This window comes from Panthera leo, chromosome F2, assembly GCF_018350215.1.
Source record: "Panthera leo isolate Ple1 chromosome F2, P.leo_Ple1_pat1.1, whole genome shotgun sequence".
NCBI lineage: Eukaryota > Metazoa > Chordata > Mammalia > Carnivora > Felidae > Panthera > Panthera leo.
Window position 1 is genome coordinate 39005570 of NC_056695.1, and position 17999 is coordinate 39023568.

The following is a 17999-nucleotide window of genomic DNA, read 5'->3' on the forward strand; positions in this document are numbered from 1 at the left end:
GAAAGAATTAATTTGAATTCGCTCACATCAACAGGAATATCAAAATACCATGGGTCTCCACTCATACGCTTGCTTGCCAAATAGTCTTGCTTAAATCTGATTTAATTTAAATAACTTTTCTAATTAATATTAGAATTTTAACTTGCATTCTTGATTCGCAATGTTAACTACTTATTCACTTGTTGGAACACCATTTCCTCATAATCAAATGATCTGGTAATAAATTTAACCAGTCTGAAATCAGTGGATTGACCTTATGAAAGTGTATAAATTCTTCACGTTGAAGAGGGGATTGTTAGGGGGAAAAAAAACAAAAAACAAAAAAAAAAAACAGTGGCTCTGAGCCTATACCTATTATACTTCAGGACATTTACCTCCCCTGCCCCCCTCCTTCCGATGAACTATGAAAATCATAAAAGAGTGAAAATCATAAAAGTAGTCTTTGAGCTGCTGTCTCCACAGTTTTTTCTCCCTCATTTCAATTTCCACATTGTTGTGTTTGCTGTATAAAAAATAGCTTGCATTAGTCACGTTGTGGGGGAGGTGGACGGGTCTATGCCAAGGAGGTTGGAAGGGGCAAACCTACCCAAATGGTGGCAAGAAGAGGTAGGAAGGACATACTCAGGAAGGCTGAAGAAAAGGCAGAAATGAGAAGAGACTGTATATTGCCTCATTTGAGGAGAGAGTTTTGTGGGGTTGAGAGAGCAAGGAAGATGTTGAGAGAGAACTGTGTGGTGCATGGGAAACTAAGAGTAACGGAGAACCAAATCACTTGTTTGGTGTAGTTTCTAAAGGAATATCAAAAAGAATTTATTTTATAACCCACATCAAAATTTCTTAACTTTCTTTTTCTAAGCATCTCTTTATTTAGTGAGAATAATAAGACTTTGTCATCTGTGTTGCAAATACTTTCTCACTTATCTCTTACCTTTTTATTCTATTGTATAGAATGTTTAAATAACCATAAATTTCATCATTTTAAATAATAGTTAAGCCGTTTCATTTATGATTATATTTTTAGTGTTAAGATTTCATTTTTCCATTTGATTTTTTAGCCAATTGATTTTCTCCACCCATTCCCCCATAATCATTTATAAAGCAATCAAAAATTTCCTCCAATTTTAAAACCAACTTCATTACATACTATATATTTTCTCATTTTTTTAAGTAAGCTTTATGTTCAACATGCAGCTTGAACCCATGACCTCGAGATCAAGAGTCTCAAGCTCTACTGACTGAGCCAGCCATGCACCCCCCACAGTAAATATTTAAACACTGTAAACTTAATTTGGAGGTTTTACATCCTGCCCCATTAATCTATCATTTATTCCAGCACATGTAAAATATTCAGTTAATTTTTATAATTTTATATTATGTTACCTGATGCTATAAACCCTCCCCAATAATTGTTATTCTTCTCAACTTTTTCTTGGCCTTTTAAAATATTGTGGTTTGGGGCTCCTGAGTCGAGCGTCCCACTCTTGATTTTGGCTCAGCTCATGAATCCAAAGTCATGAATCCAAGGTCATGGGATTGGAGCCCCTCATCGGGCTCCATGTCTGCTTAAAATTCTCTCGCTCTCTCTCCCTCTGGTTCATTCACGTTGCGGTGTGCATCGGTATTTCCTTCCTTCCTATGGCTGAGTAATATTCCATCACATGGATATGCATTTAGTTCACCCATGCTTCAAATTTTTTTTTTTTCAACGTTTTTTATTTATTTTTGGGACAGAGAGAGACAGAGCATGAACGGGGGAGGGGCAGAGAGAGAGGGAGACACAGAATCGGAAACAGGCTCCAGGCTCCGAGACATCAGCCCAGAGCCCGACGCGGGGCTCGAACTCACGGACCGCCAGATCGTGACCTGGCTGAAGTCGGACGCTTAACCGACTGCGCCACCCAGGCGCCCCATCACCCATGCTTCAGTTGATGGACGCGTCGGTTGTTCCCACCCTTTCCCTAGTGTGAATGAAACTGCTCTGAATACTTGTGGACAAGTTTGTGTGTGAACAACTACCTTCAATTCTTTTGGGAATGGAATACTTGGTCATATAGTAATTGTATGTTTAACTTATTGAGGAGCCAAAAAACTTGTCCACGATGGTTGCACCACTTTATATTGGCAATTTCCATTGCCATTTCCAACTCCTCCCTTTATTACTTCCTTCCTATTCCTTCTTTCTTTCCTTCCTTTCTTCATTTTGTTTCTGTTAGGAATTGAACCCTTTTCCTATCACATTTTCTAAAGGTTTATTGTTGATGTACCCATGGTAGGCCATTTTGCTACTGACCCATTTCATCTCCCTTCTCTGAAGGAATTTAGTACCTGATTCGATACACTTTGTATTACTGTCAAATTGTTTTATGTAGGTAAACACTTTTTCTCAATAATATTTTACATTCCTCAAGGGCAGGAATAACGACATTATCTATGCCTTTTCTATTACCCTCAGTACCTCGCACAATATTTAAGGAACACCTATTGACCTTATTAGACATCATCTCACCAGTTGTGTGACATATCCTTTGAAGACAGCCTATGACATAGAACTCTGGGTATCTATATAGGTTATTGAAGCTATTTCCAGAATCACATCCAGTTTAGATCTTGGAATTAAATAGGCCAATGTAATTGCTTTGGGAGTGGCATCAAGAAAGACATGAGAGGGGCACGTGGGTGGCTCAGTAGGTTGAGCGTCCGACTTCAGCTCAGGTCATGATCTCACAGTTCGTGAGTTCGAGCCCCACGTCGGGCTCTGTGCTGACAGCTCAGAGCCTGGAGCCTGCCTCAGTTTCTGTGTCTCCCTCTCTCTCTGCCCCATCCCCACTCATGCTCTCTCTCTGTCTTAAAAAAATAAGTAAAACATTAAAAAAAGAGAGAGACAAGAGAAAATAGGATGAATAATCAATAGAACTTGGTCAAAGTATACCTTTACTTTTGTCTATATTCACTAATGCACCTAGGAAATCACATGTTAATCAGACTGAAATAGTCTGAGATAGTTATCTGTCTTCCTAAATTCTTCCAGCACAATTAGAAGCTGTAAACAATGTGGGGCTTTGGTTTTTCATGAGGTTTTAAACACCAAGCCACTCTAACCTTAGAAATAATCAAATATAAAAGGCCTTTTAATACTAACATTACAGAGTTCCAGAATTTTATTCTAACATGCTCTATCTTATTGAGAAGAAAAGTACATCTCCATGGTTAGAAAAAGCATTTTAAAATTCTGAATCTAGGGGCGTCTTGGTGGCTCAGTCAGTTAAGAGTCTGACTTCAGCTCAGGTCATGATCTCATAGTTCATGAGTTCGAGCCCTGCATCAGGCTCTGTGCTGACAGCTCAGAGCCTGGAGCCTGCTTCAGATTCTGTGTCTCCCTCTCTCTCTGCCCCTCCCCCACTCATGCTCCGTCTCTCTCTCTCTCTCTCTCTCTCTCTGTCAAAAATAAATAACGTTTAAAAAAAATTCTGAATCTAACATTTCACCTAATTCTAATCCACCTACGCATAAACCTTTGGAAGAAATATAGAGTTATGATCCTGGTGAGAAATTCACTTTATCTATCTATTTTCAAATTATGTATTAACAATAATACATAACAGGTACGATCATAAAATCTTCCTACTCAATTGAGTGCACCAAAGCAAACAAAAATGTCCTTAAATTTAGAACTAAATTCTATATTCTTTATTCAGATAAAGTAGAACAGAAAATAAATGTAAATAAGAATTCCTTCTTTTCTCTCTGTCTCTGTCTCTGTCTGTCTCTCTCACAAACACACACCCCCCACAAACACCCACATATAAACACACTTCCTACTTAAAGGTACATTTGCTGAGTGCGTTTTTATGTTTTTCCACTAAATATCATACATATCGATTTTTCTAAGGTAGCATTTCATTGGAAATGCTTCAAAGGAAAAAAAAACAAAGACTGCTAGAGTCTCATAAGTTTGAGAAGCACTGCTTGCCACATTGCATGCCTGGAAATTTGCATTTTATATTAGCATAGTGAAGTCTTCCAGAAGCCCTAAAAACAAAACAAAACAAAATAAAACAAAACAAAACAAAAAAACCTTTGTTTAAATTGGAAAATCTCGAATTTATTTGACCATGGTATCATTTTACCCAACACCTAACAACCCATGCAAGATCACAGTAGTTAGGACACGCTTGGTCATACCATGGTGACAAGCAGCCTCAAAATATTAGTGGCATAACATGATAAAATCTGTCTCTCACTCATACCACACTGCCCTTGTTGTGTCCACTCTGAGGACAAGGTGAACTTGGTTTACTCTTTCACAGCCACTACAACAGTGGGGAAGAAATTCAGCAAATCGTGTGCTACTTTTAAAACTTCCTCCAGGAGGAGACATGCCTCGCTTTCTGTCAAATCTCATTGACCACGGCAAACATTATTGCTGTGTCCAACGTCAATGTCAAATGGGAAGTTTAATCCCACCATGTGCTTCCAAGACCGAGAGCCAAAATGTTTTGGTGAACGGCGGACTAACACAAACACTTGAGAAAATACTGGGCTGAAAAACAGTTTTGGTGCCTATTACTCAGTAACTCAGAAAACAGAACGCATTTACAAAATAAACGCTTTCTGGCAAGCGAATGATCCTGTGGTTCGCCCAGTCTGTCGGCATTGCCAACTTGGCTTCTTGGCTTTACCAGCTGCACGGGGGCATCTACCCCAGTGGAGCTGCTGCCCTGTCTGTGACTCAAACACTGCCCAGGTCCATTTGTCGGTGTTGCTTCCTACCCATTGGTGGCCATGCTAACAACACAAAGCAGTAATTTGCCAATGTGCTTTGAAAGCTACCAGCATCCCAATGTATCTTACCGCCTCTAAACCTCTCTGTTTCAGTCACTGCTCCACAATCTCTGATGTCATCATCAGAAAGGAGCTACATGGCTTGTCAGTGACCACTGTGTTACAGTAGTCTCTGCTCATTACAGATTAGTCCCGTGAAAAATAGCATTAAAAACTCTACAGATCTATTTCCTTATCTCTAAAATTTGTAGGTCTGGGGCAGAGGTTTCCAAGGCAGACCTTGTTCCAAGACAGGAAAGGATGCCAAGTAGGCTGGACTAGGTTTTGCTTTCCTGGCTTCGACTCCATCACTTCTGGATTTATCTCCCTTCTTTAATCAGATTTCTTATATGGTTTTGCCTATACCGAGGGTTCTATGGTAGAAAATATTTTACCTCTTCAGCATATATTCTTTAAAGCTCCTTTCAGCCTTGACATTTTAACATACCTCAATTGCCCGTTAAGATGAGACCTGTGCCGCACTCAGTATGGACAGGATAAATGAGGGTCAGTTCAGCTAACCCAAGTTGCTTTCATTTGATGAACCATGAGAATCTTAGCTTCCGTCTGTCTTCCAAGTGATAGAGAAGATAAACTGTTTCCAAGAATGTAAAAATGTGCTTGTTTTCCTGCTTCAGAGTCTGCTGTGTGACTCCAGTCATTCTCCACAAGTCCGAGGAGCTTCATTTATTCCCCTGAAGGAACACAAGCTACCGGGGTCAAACCAAAGCCATAGAGTTGGTGTATGCACAATGTCTCCACTTGTCATGGTGCCTCTGAACTCCAGTTCGGTTCCCTTAGCCCCACCCAAGGCTGACTTAACTCTTGATGATCCAAAGGATCCTTTATCAACACACACTGAGAGTTGGAGGCTTAAGTCCACCCAGTTTTAACAATGGACCCTCGGATGCTCTTTACTCCCCATCCTTCTAACACCTGTTATGAAGCTGCCAATGTTTAGCATGAGGATTATAACAGGCTTTCATCACAAGCAATAATTCTGATATATTGAGAATGCCACTTGGAATAAGCAAAGATTTCTGAGGTCAAGAATAGATTCAGCAGAAAAGAGTACATTCCTTACTGATGTCTGCATGGCAGTGTATGCGCCACATTCTTGTCATCCTAAGGCCTTTCCGGTTCCATGAGAAACTTTCGTCGTCAACATAGCACTGTTACAACTGGTCCCTTTGTGTTTCTTATGCCTGAAAGAGAAGTGAATGATGTCCCATGTGACAAAACTCAAACGCCAGCACAATAACAATGGGCGATCAGTAAGGTATCGTAATTTGCATCTGAGAAGACTGTTCAGGGTTGTTTTAAACTTACCTTTGAAAAGGGAATAAATAGTCTTTGTTTGGCACCTTGACTAAAAAGAGACAATTGGTATTATTTCTGTCAATTTAATGGGAATTCACATTTATCCCTTCAAGTTAAATAGCAATGCACTGGCATTAACTTTCCATTAAGTACTTTTAAATCTTTTTTTTTTTTTTTATTTTTCAGAATAAAACTGTATATGCTGACACTTCAACTCAGAAGGATACTCAGAGATAAAAATTATGACCACATATAGGCACTGCACCAGTACAGTTTACAAGGCCGAGAAGCAATCCCAACTGAAAAAGGATAGAATCTTTTTTAAACCAGTTTGCGTCTTTTAATCAATCAACCATCACAAAACTGCAGTTTACAATTTCAGATATAAGGATTTATATTGCTGGCAATTCATAAAGAAACAGAATCTGATTTCTCTGTGTTTAAGACAAGAATTGTCCTCAGTATATGGTAATAGCCAAATCTGGTTATCATATTTATTCAGAATGAGCAAGAATGTGAATTATCTGATTGCTCTTCTCATATATACCTTTGGGCTGGGATTTGCATTCGATGTCCAAATGAAACGCATGAGCAAATTCACAGCCAATTTAGACGACAAAATTCTAAGCGAGATGTTGGATGCCACTCCATCCCAATGTTGGAACTCTCCTCTATTTGTCAAGACTGAAAGAGTAAAAGAGGGTGAAGACCAGCTAGTTGTTCAAAAATTGCATGTCCTTTCTTCCTGGGAACACAGTTATATGATATATTCAAGCCTTCCTTGTACTTAGGTACTGCTTTATGAAACTGTTTCATTCAGTAGAACACGGGCAGAAGTGACACAGGATATTTGGCAGCCCTATCCTGTAGATCTCTCCTCTGTCCAGCCTTTCATTGTTTTTTTTTTTTTTTTTTATCCATTGGCTAAATGCAGGGGACTCCCAAGAACCTAGAAAAGGGAAGAAATGGAAAGCAGAAAGATCTAGGTCCCAGACTTCCTACTGGGATGATAAGTGGCCAACAACGAGTTGACAGCTGCCTACATATTAAATAAACCATAAATGTGTGAAGCCTCTGAAATTTGAGTGTTGTTTGTTGCATAGGCTATTCTGTCCTGACTAATCCAGCTAGTATGATGTGAGGAACCAATGATGATCTTGATTATACTGTCTCCATTAAAATTCCTGAACAATAAACCAATAAATAATTCTCATATCAACAAATCACAAAACTCAAAGCGAATACCTACATGAGCGCCATAAGGAGATCTTACTTTTACTGACCACTCCTCACATGCCAAGCAAAACATAATTTTACTACCCCTATTTATAGGTCCAAAAAAAACGAAAAACCAGATGACTAAAAAACTGGATCAAGATAGTCAGTGAAGGAGTAATAAAGCTAGGACTCAAATCTCACTTTGATTGCAAACCCTGCACCGTGGAGCACTAAGTTCTACTGCCTCTCAGTTTCACACTCTTCTTGTCTCTTCTGACAATTGTAGAATCAGATTGACCTATTTTATCCCATTAGAGTATGCCTATTGCTTGATATGACTCATTACACTTGACAGTGCTGAATTCTGAACTTGTTGAAAATTAGAGCTTTGAAATTTAAGTCTGTGATCATCGAAGATCTTGCTTACAAGCAGCATAACCCACGTAAGCTAGTTTAAGTCGAAAATGAGTTTATTAAAAGCCATTAGAAAACTAATGGAAACTTCAGAGGCTTAAAGTCTTACATCCAAGAACAATTCCCAAATCGTACACTAATCCTTGCCGGTAGAGGCCCTTCTAAGCACAGACATGGCCGATAGCAAGTGGACAAGGCATCTGTGTGTATCATCACTATCTCTGGGATGCCGCCATTACTGTTGTGGGAATGCCTGATAGCCCTCCTCCGTGCTCTGCTATTCTCATGAGAATACAGATTCTATGCAGCAACTACCCCTGGTTCTTCATGATATCCCTTCTGAATAAAACCATTTCAGGAGAGTGGTTCTGGTTGGTAAAGCCTATTCCCCAACTAGAGGCTGAGAAATAGAGTTTTGGCCTCCACATTGAGTAAGTAGTTCTCAATTTGGGAAATAGCCCAAAGTTAAGAAGTCTGTTCATAAGATGCTTAGTGGCTATAAACGTGACATATGTCCACTAAAATGGTAACCCCAAATCATTTGGAGCCAAGATTACAGGAGAACAGAAACCATGGTCCTTTCAGAGGAGACTGGTTCCTAGAAAGCACAAAGCAGACGTCCAGGAAAAAGAAAAAAAGAAAAAACAAACAAACAAACGAACAAACAAACCAAAAACAGCCTGAGGAAAGATGTAAGTGTTGTATGATGACTTCTAAGTTTTGATGAAGTCTGGCTGTCCTTGCTTAAATTGGTTTCCATGTATTTTCATAAGACAAAGTTCTCTGCAATACTTAAATAGTGAGTTTGTAAATACATGCCAAGCAGTGAAACAACCTTCAAAATGTTGACAGGAATAAATAAATCTGATAATACGACTCTCAGAGAACAGAGGGAGAATTCTGGTTCTGATGGATTTAGGAAGTGCTCTCAGATGATAGCTAAGACTAGTGAGCTCTGACAGCCTATACTGGGGTTTGAATCCTGGCCCCACTGGTTTTCTTATTGCCTCACTATGCTGTAAATTCCATGAAATTATGAGCCATTCTTACTCACGTTTGTGCCAGTTATAGCCCCTGCCTTGACACAGAACTTAGCAACTAATATTTGTTGAATAAATTCTTTCCAGTGGTAGTAGCAAAAAAAAAAAAAAAAAAAAGGATTCTATTCATTTAGATGAAATACAATGTACAAGTGAGTACTTAGCAATTGGGAAGATAAATGCATCGGCAATATGGGTTTCCAACAACCCATGCCTGAATGTATCATTTCTAGAAGGGTTGCTTTAGAGAATCAATTTTATACCATTTTTAATTGCCACACATGCACAAATTGGCCTCAAAACACCGTATAATGATTATGGTGGCTATATATCACATTGACTGTGACATTGCCTCCCCTAAGTCCAGAGCTAGTTAACATATAATAGAGTATTCACTACCACTCGTTCTTTCCAATGTTTGTGTCCAAACATTGTTTCTTAAGTAGTCATATTGATCATATTGATTAATACTCCTGGTAGAAATGATGAAAAAATATCGATCTGCTCTTGTAAACCTCATCTCCAACTAAAATATCTGGAGTGTTGCTTCCTTGAACTCCATAAGAGCTCTCTCCTCAGACCTCTTCCATTCTTACTGATTACATCTGCAGATGGAAATCAGGTGTGAAAATCCATTAAGACGCCTCACAACAGGACAGACTTTGACTCTTATTGAACTCTCTCATGTTCTCTCTTCCTTAATTAAGGCACAAGAACATTTTACCATGGAGAGAGAATGACTTAGATTATGGATCTTATTCCTTCTAATGGCATGCATTTCACCCAATTGGAGGATAATACATTTCTTACTTCGTTTCTTTGCAAAGAGCCACTTACCCAGTTCTTCCAGGGGAAGAATAAAGAGCGTGATTTTACTTATAAAGAGCGCTCTGTTATCCATGCTACAAAAGAGAAATGAAGTATACAGCTGTTCCCCCAAATTATAACATGTTTTTTCACTAAACATTTTAAAACCCAAATAAAGAATAGCATTTAAATGAGTTAGCAACATAGAATCTTATTTTAGAGCTAGAAAAACCCTTAACGTTCGCAGCACAAAAAAGCAGGAGCGCAGGCTTTGGAGTCAGATGGCCTGGATTAAAACGCTGGCTTGAAATATGCTGGCTGTGAGACCTTAGGCAATGTACAAAACTTCCTGTGCCTCCATGCTTCCTTCTATGTAATGATAATTACAATGATAATTTTTTATAAAAGTAAATAATAAAATACACTAAAAATACCTTTAAAACACATAAAAACATTAAACTATAACAACAACAATAACACCTACTGCATAGGTGTTGTGAGCATTTACTGAGGTAATGCATTCTAGCACTTAGCATCAACTCACGTTCATTATTTTTACTTTCAATCCTCTGTGCGTTTCCATCCCATAAGCATAGCACGTGAAAACCAAATCAAAAACACTCTCCATGACCTTTCCGGATCTTTTGTAATTAGATGAATAAGCCTCAAACTTTTTATTTTCCGGAACATTCACTGAGAAGGGGAGATGTAAAAGAAAACATCATTTGCCTCCACGGAGAAAAAGCAATGCCAAAATACAGAGTTGCTCCAGACTGATAGCAGTTTCGAAGAAACACGCAGACGGGACAGTCTCTTGGTCGGTAGTGTTTGCCAGCTTATTTCCACTGAAACAGTCACAATGGCAGGACCATTAAGTGGAGAGTCAGTCTACAATAGTTTAGCTTTTGTTGATTCCGAAATTTAAATGATTAGCAAGAACAACAACCACAAAGCATTATCACTAACATCCCTGGTAAAGGCTGGGTCTACTAACTCTACAGAAGGAGACACTTCATAAGCAAAAAGAAGGGCATTAGGAATTGGAATGCCCAGCAGATGCAAATTAGATGGCATTTTTCAAAATAAGGCCGCTATCATTTCCAATGAATTTCCACGGAATCAGGCGATCGCAGAGCCTCTTCCACTCCTTCTGAATTATGCCTTCTGCTTGCTTTTCTATTTAGGTTTTTAAAATGCATTAGCAATTATAACAGCTATCAGTTACCGGGTTCTTACCTTGTGCCAGCCATCTGCTAAGTACTATACGTGCCCTGTCTCATTGAATCCCCACAACTAATCTATGAGAAAGTCAATTCATCTTTCCAATTTCACAAATGAGGAAACTGAGCATGGGAAGGTCCTTGCCCAAGGCTAGTAAATGGCTCATCAGTCCTTCAACTGGGTCCCAACCTGGGGCGTTCACGGTTGTGCAAACTACCTCTAAATAAGAACACACTGAGCCACCCAAAGACTCCCCACTACCTTCCCTATCCCGAAGTTCCGAGTCCAGCAGAAGTTCTGGTACCGAAGTCCTGGTACCAGCTGGAAGAGCAAAAGTGAGGAGGGACTGACTCCATTCTTTTTCATACATTCCGCCCCCATTGCCAGATGGGCACCTGAGGCTCTACTTCTTAGAGGCTAGCTTTCTCACTTGATGCTGGAGGAGAACAACTTGCCGATGAGGCATTTGCCTAGAGATGCCGATGCTAAGTCCTGGGGGTCGCTGCCGGGCCATGATATCGCTCAGAGAAAGTCGTCCCTTTGAAAACTGCTCCTTCGTCTAAGTCATTTATGCTTATTGAAGTCACTGTAGATTTTACAGACTTAATTCATTTGGAAGGCATTCAGTTGAGAGGCAGCATGCCTTACAGGAAAGCTTCAGAATCGGTCCTGAGACATCATGAGGCTTTTCCGCTCACTAGCTTTAGAGTGAAGAAAAAGTAAAATTTAACCTGCTTGAATCTCATTCGGAATATGAGGCTAGTGTAATATTTCATTTACTCCAAAACACACCTTCTTTTACATTTTAACCCTATGTGAAATTGGAGGTGTTCTGTCGCCAACAGCATCTTCTGTCCTCTGCTAGCCAGGTGGCAGTCGTGACGTATCAGTTATCACCTGTGCACGTGCAAACAAAAGTCACAGGGTGGGTGGCAAGGGAGACAAGGGTGGCAAGGCGGAACATCTGCTTCATGGACCTCAAGGTATACCGGGAGCGATACGCCAGATAAACCGGATCGCTGTGCTGATTACATGGTTAGAGACACAAAGCATAAGCGCATGAAATGTCCACTATGGGCTCTTTTCCAATTCATAGTATAGTCTCGTCCACTTCCAAAAATCACCTGGGTCGAAAAGAGTTTAAGTAGCTCGTCCAAGTTCACACGGTTAGACAGACTTGGGAAATAAATCTCTTCCTATCCTGTGCTGTTCTTAGACACTCTCTTGACTTTCCAACTGCCCACGGTAGCGAAAGAAGCAGCACCAATCTAAGCACGGGGAGTCCGTGAAGGGAGTGGTCTTGTTTGTGCTACAGAAGAGAATGAAGTGGGGTCGGGCGGCCAACAGGGACTTTTTCCACTAGAGAGAAACATCAAGAGCACTCCAGTGGTGAAGAGGTTGTGGACAAAGGCACAGAGGCTGGAGGAAGAAAGCTAATTTATCCATTAAAAAAAAAAAGGGCCGTTGGCAAGGAGGTTTGCCGAGGAGAGTCCTGGGTTCCAGAAGTGGGAAGAAGAGGGGGGACCAATTATGCAGAGCCTGGAATCCAGTCCATGATGAGGAGCCCTTATTCTGGAGACAGCAAGGGAAGAGACCACTAAGATTTATTGTCACGTGAAGTCTTGTTTATGACAAAGGTGATAGACGAGAGGGGAAAATATATTACAGACGCTCATATGAATAGATGCCTTGTGAACGTGTTCAAGGAAGTTTGGGAAATGTCGGGGCATATGAAACTAGATTATTCCAATGCTAGACTTTGCAGATCTTTTAAGGGATATAAATTATAACAGTACCCATGTGTTGATCATTGAAGGCTTTTTACATTTTGCCCCGCGGGGTGCCTGTTAACAACCTCCGGAACCAGAGTTCCAGTGAGCCTAGTTTGAGAAAAGCTGAGTTACTCATTGACCAAGCTGCAGCTATCTTATTAAAAGTTTCTAGCCCGGCCTTGGATTATCAACCTGAGGTCTTTCACAAGCATGGTTTGTATTTTGACCCAGGTGACCACATTATTGAAATTAACTTAGATGACATTGTAAGAACAGTTCATGAAAGTTGGTATTAGACCACAACTGACATGAACATTATATATAGTATATGCAGCATGTACATGTTGTGACTGTGTATTCCTTATATCCAATTCCATTCCACAAAATACAGTGTTGCCCTGGGCCTGCTTTATGGAGAACATATTAAGTGGTAGAAAAGTGGAAAGTACCTTGCTAACATCTTTCAAAGCCTTTGCTAACAGAGCAAAAAAGAATATATCACTTGCCTTCAAATGGGCGGTTTGCGCTTGCCTCAACTTTACTGTCTGTGACTTTGTCAGCAAAATGCGCAATTGTAATAAGTGGAATTGTAAAAGGCTGCCGTCGGTTTTTTTTGCAGACTCTACCCTTCATCACACATTCAGAAGATAGGTTTTAAATAGCAGTATCCACCATCTAAAACAAGTTTGCAACAAGTTTAATTGCAAATACAAAAACCTTTCTCTTTGTCAAAGACGATATTGACTTCATTTTCGAGTAAGCAAGGAATCGATGATTTATTTGCTGTTTGCACACAAGAGGAAAGTCAAGCCATCATCAGTCTCCTAACAAAGGGGGGTGCGGTGAGGGACCAACACTGCCTTCTTTCTTGTGTTTCAGCAAAATTCCTCAGTAGGTTTCTTCCCAGGCATGCCATGTTGGTTTTGGCATCTGTGCTCATACTCACAGAGTCACCTCTTCCAGGAATGTTCTCTCCTCCCGTCTTAGTCCGTTAGGGCAGCTACAACAAAATACCACAGGCTTCGTGGCTTATAAACAGCAGAAATTTATGCTCACGGTTCTGGAGGTTGGAAGTCCAAGATCAGGGCTTATAAACAGCAGAAATTTATGCTCACGGTTCTGGAGGTTGGAAGTCCTAGATCAGGGTGTCGTCACGATCAGATGAGAGCCGTCTTCTGGGCCTCACATTTATCCTCACCTTCTTGTGGAAGCTCCGAAGGATGTCTGTGGAGTTGCTTTTCTAAGAACACTAATCCCGTCATGATGGCTCCATCCTTGTGAGCTAATCACTGCCCAGAGGCCCCACCTCGAATACCATCACCATGGAGGTTAGCTTTCAACACACCAGTCTGAGGGGAACTCATCCGGGCCAGGGCACCTTCACACCTTATTTTACACGGTGGCATCTCCTTGCCCTCATTCCTGTGTTGCTCCTTCTGAGAGCATTTCCTGAAGTAAACGCAGACCTCCCCACACTGAGTTATTAGCTGAACTGGTATGGAACCCTGGGCAGCCTCTGCCCCCTTTCTGTGGTGACCACTGTCCCGGCCCCGCCCTTTGGCCACATAGGTGTAGTTCCGCACTAAGCACAGGAGCGACATGACTTCACGGTCACCGTCAGGTGTCCCTAAATGTGGCTGCAGATCTTGCTTACAAGAAAGCAAAAAAATGTCTCCTGTAACCTGTAAGGCCCTGCAGAACCTGACTCCCGCTTAACTTGAACTTGATCTCAGCCCTCCTGCCCCGGACACATCCTACCACTAACAGTTTGTCAAGCCCTCCAGCTTACGTCTATCTGGAAGCCCCCACACCTGTTCCCTGTGCCTGACCAGCATGCTCCCCACTTAGACCTTCATGCGGCTCACTCCACATCCTAGTTTCTTCTTAAATGTCACTTCCTTGGAGTGGCCTTCCTGGAGTGGCCAACCTAAAGAATACTGTGCCACCCACCTGCAAATGCAGCCCATCGCTGTTTATGGTCCTATCCTGCTGTAAGCGTCTTTCTAGAATTTATCAGTAACTAAATATTTATCTAATTACTTGTTTATCTTTCTCTTCTACCAGAATATAAGCCCCCGGAGGACAGATATTTGTCTTATTGACAAACGTGTCCCTAGAGAATCTGATTCTGTAGGTCAGCAGGGAGGTCCAGAAATCAATTTTTAGATAGCCCTGGTCCATTTTTTTTTTTTAGTTTATTTATTTATTTTTGAGAGAGAGACAGAGAGAGAAAGCGAGGAGGGGCGGGGGGGGGGGGGGAGAGAATCCCAAGCAGGCTCTGCACTGTCAGCAGGAAGCCGGATGTGGGGTTTGAACTCACAAACCATGAGATCGTGACCTGAACCGAAACCAAGAGTCAGACACTTAACTAACAGAGCCACCCGGGCGCCCCAAGACAGCCCTGGTCATTTTGAAGCAACTAAGTAGAACACATTTGGAAGGCATTTATTGATGTCCAACTTTCTCTGCACCCGAGGTGGTGGTGGTTGTCAGAGGTTTATTTTGTTGTTGTTCATTTGTTAGTTTTTTTTAAAGAGAAACCTCTTTCATTCCCAAGCTCAGAAAGCCCATGGCTCAATGCTGTGGTGATCTGCCAGAAATCATTTAAATAGTAATAATGAGAACTGCAGAGGGTAATGGGAAGCGAGAACTCCCGGGAGAGACGGGATAATCTCTCAGTAATTGAGACGTGATTGTATATTGAAGAAAATATATGCTAGTAATTTGCTGAACCCCAGCATAGGAAGTATTATCGTAGTCACATTCTGTCCATTTTCATTCTCGGCTGCCACCACATAACATTTATGTGGCACATTCCCTAGTCTCTCCCCCCGCCCCGCCCTCCCCCTCAATGTCTACATTACCATCCCCACTTCCTCTTAGGTGGCTTGGTGGATTATGTTGACGCGCTCGAGCAAAGTGAGGTGTAGTCTTTGATCGTAACATCGACTGCTTATGTTACGTGTTTTTCTGGGCCAGAAAGTAACTCTGGCTAAGGCTGTCCGCTGGGTCTTGGAGGTCTCCGCACTGTTGGGAGTGACTCGGGGGCAGCAAGTGGCTGTCAGAATTGCTGGCATCTGGGGGCCATGTCGCCTAGGCTTTGGTTCTGAGAGAACAAGGGTGAGCTGGCCTCTTGCTCTCCGCTTAGCGTAAGCTTCACAGGGGAGCCTTCCTGGTGTTACGAGGCAGGCAAGCGCGGTCCGATGAAGCGCGTAGGAAGATGAAGGAAGGGAGATGTTCCCAAGTACAAAAACGTCTGTTGTACGTAGATGGAGGAGAGGAGAGGGGAGAGCTAAAGAGAGGAAAGAAACCCAAGGCAAACGAGGCAGAGGTGGGAATCCAGATTTCACTGTGGGCTGATCGAGGTCTGAAATCCCAAGGTATTTTCGAACGCCTTGCTGGTGGTGTCCCACACGAAGAAACTAAGGGAGAACTGTAACAATTAACTGCGCGTTTGTCACCAGTCACCGTAGGCATCCCGGCACGTAGCGGACTGAACCGTTCCCTCCCTCACCCCTTTGGCATTTACGTCCTCCGATGCCTGTGAGCAGTGGTCACACACCGCCTCTTATCACCGTCCGATCAGCTGCACATGGTTTGATCTTCCCTCTTCACGCCTACAGGCGGTCAAATCATTTCCCTCGCTCTCCGTTCCTCCAGCCGATTTGTTCATTTCGGGCGTAGCTGGCACCGCCTTATTCTAGCTGCAGACTCACAGTTGTAGTTACAATTAATATTTATTGAGTGCTACCTGGGTGCTTGGCCCCGCAGGAGGCACTGAAAAGGGCTCCGGTTGCCATTGATTTATGTGGGGACTGCCATGGCGTCCAGGCAGTTTGTGTTCTCCCCACTGTCTCATGTTCCCCCTGCGTCATTTATCTTTCTTGACCGTGGAGTACAGAACTCCAGCGACAGAACATTGGCATGAAGAACTAAAGGCAGATATTGTTTCTCTTACCCATCGGGAGTTTCCTCCCCATTCAAATGTTATTTTGATTATAGTAAAATAGACATTTAAAAATTTTTTTAATGTTTATTTATTTAGGGAGAGAGTGGGGGAGGGGAAAAGAGAAAGAGAGAGAGAACCCCAAGGAGGCTCTGCACCGCCCGCATGGAGCCCAGCGCGAGGCCTGAACTCCCAAACCATGCCACCATGACCTGACCTGAAATCAAGAGTCAGGCATTTAGCCGACTGAGCCACCCAGGCACCCCAGAATAAACAATTTTATTGTCTTGATCTTAAGTTCTTGTGACTCCCCACGTATAATGTCGAAGAGTTTTCAACAAGTGCTACCTGAACCTGAAAATTCCGAGAGCGAAGAAAGTAATTACCTTAGCCCTACGTCCCTGCTTATGTGAATGGAGAAGTGAGATGGGAAAACAAACAAACAAAAAACCACTGTCTGCATTTGTCTGACTCAGTTTCCCCAATATGACTGAGAACAGACTGACCAGGGACAGATTTGAGCAAACACAACTTTATTTATTCACCTTGGAGTAAGGGTATATACACCCATACAGAACAGTGCCCCTTTGCTCATTGCAGAGAAATAGCTCTATGTTCTTTCATGGCAGACACATTCTTTTATAATGTTATCAAATACATCATTAACACTTCTAGAAAAAGTGGAGTCCACCACCTAGAAGTCTCTGGATTTTGCTCATATTTTTCATACAAACTACAAAGCACTTCCCATTTGCCCGACATACCCACTTGCATGATAATGTCACAGGGTGTTTTCCAGAACTACTCATAAGGGAACTACTTCAATGGGTCCCATTTCTGTTCTTGTCTGCTAGTTTCCTGGCCTGTCCCACTTCGAACAGGAACGAAAGAGGCATGAACACATTTAAGAACGGGCAACCTAGGTCAGGCTGGCCTGTCTTTTGTGACAAGAAGTCATTAAGTAGCCAACCCTATTGCAAATGAGAGGGTTTGGAGGTGTCCGTCAGTAATTAAAATTTGTTTTCCGTGCATGCATCACCAAGTTTCTAGAGTACGAACCGTGAGAAGAGCCACATTTCCTGGGAAGACCAGTTTGAGAAGCCAGGTCTTGGGACAGCAGCCCAGCCCAGCTGGCACATGGAGGAAACTGAATGGATGGTTCCAAGGACCCTCCCGTTTAACCGGCATCCACCTTCACACCCTCTCTCCAGACACAGCCCTTTGCAGAGGCGCGGTCCTCCTTGTTCTTTGCAGCTATTTTTTGATCCACAAAGTTGAGAACATTCAGAGGGAGAAGAAATTTCTGCTACAATGCGGTACATACATTACTTAAATAAATAAGCAAGTAAGTAAGTAAATGAAAGAAAACAAAACCAAAACCCTGGGGGTCTGAGAATTACACACAAAAATTAGCAGGGTTCCTGGGAGCGGCGGCGGGGG

General features: G+C 41.9%; 1 protein-coding gene across 1 annotated transcript in view; it reads right to left on the minus strand.

Annotated features, from left to right (window-relative positions):
- Positions 1-5920: 5920 nt before the first annotated feature.
- The window catches only part of RUNX1T1 (RUNX1 partner transcriptional co-repressor 1), a 154531-nt gene continuing 142452 nt past the window's right edge, over positions 5921-17999 (minus strand). The window contains exon 12 of the mRNA XM_042923327.1: positions 5921-6026. Within this exon, the coding sequence (XP_042779261.1) occupies positions 6021-6026 (6 nt within the window). The 3' untranslated portion in view covers positions 5921-6020. The remainder of the gene's footprint in view (positions 6027-17999) is intronic.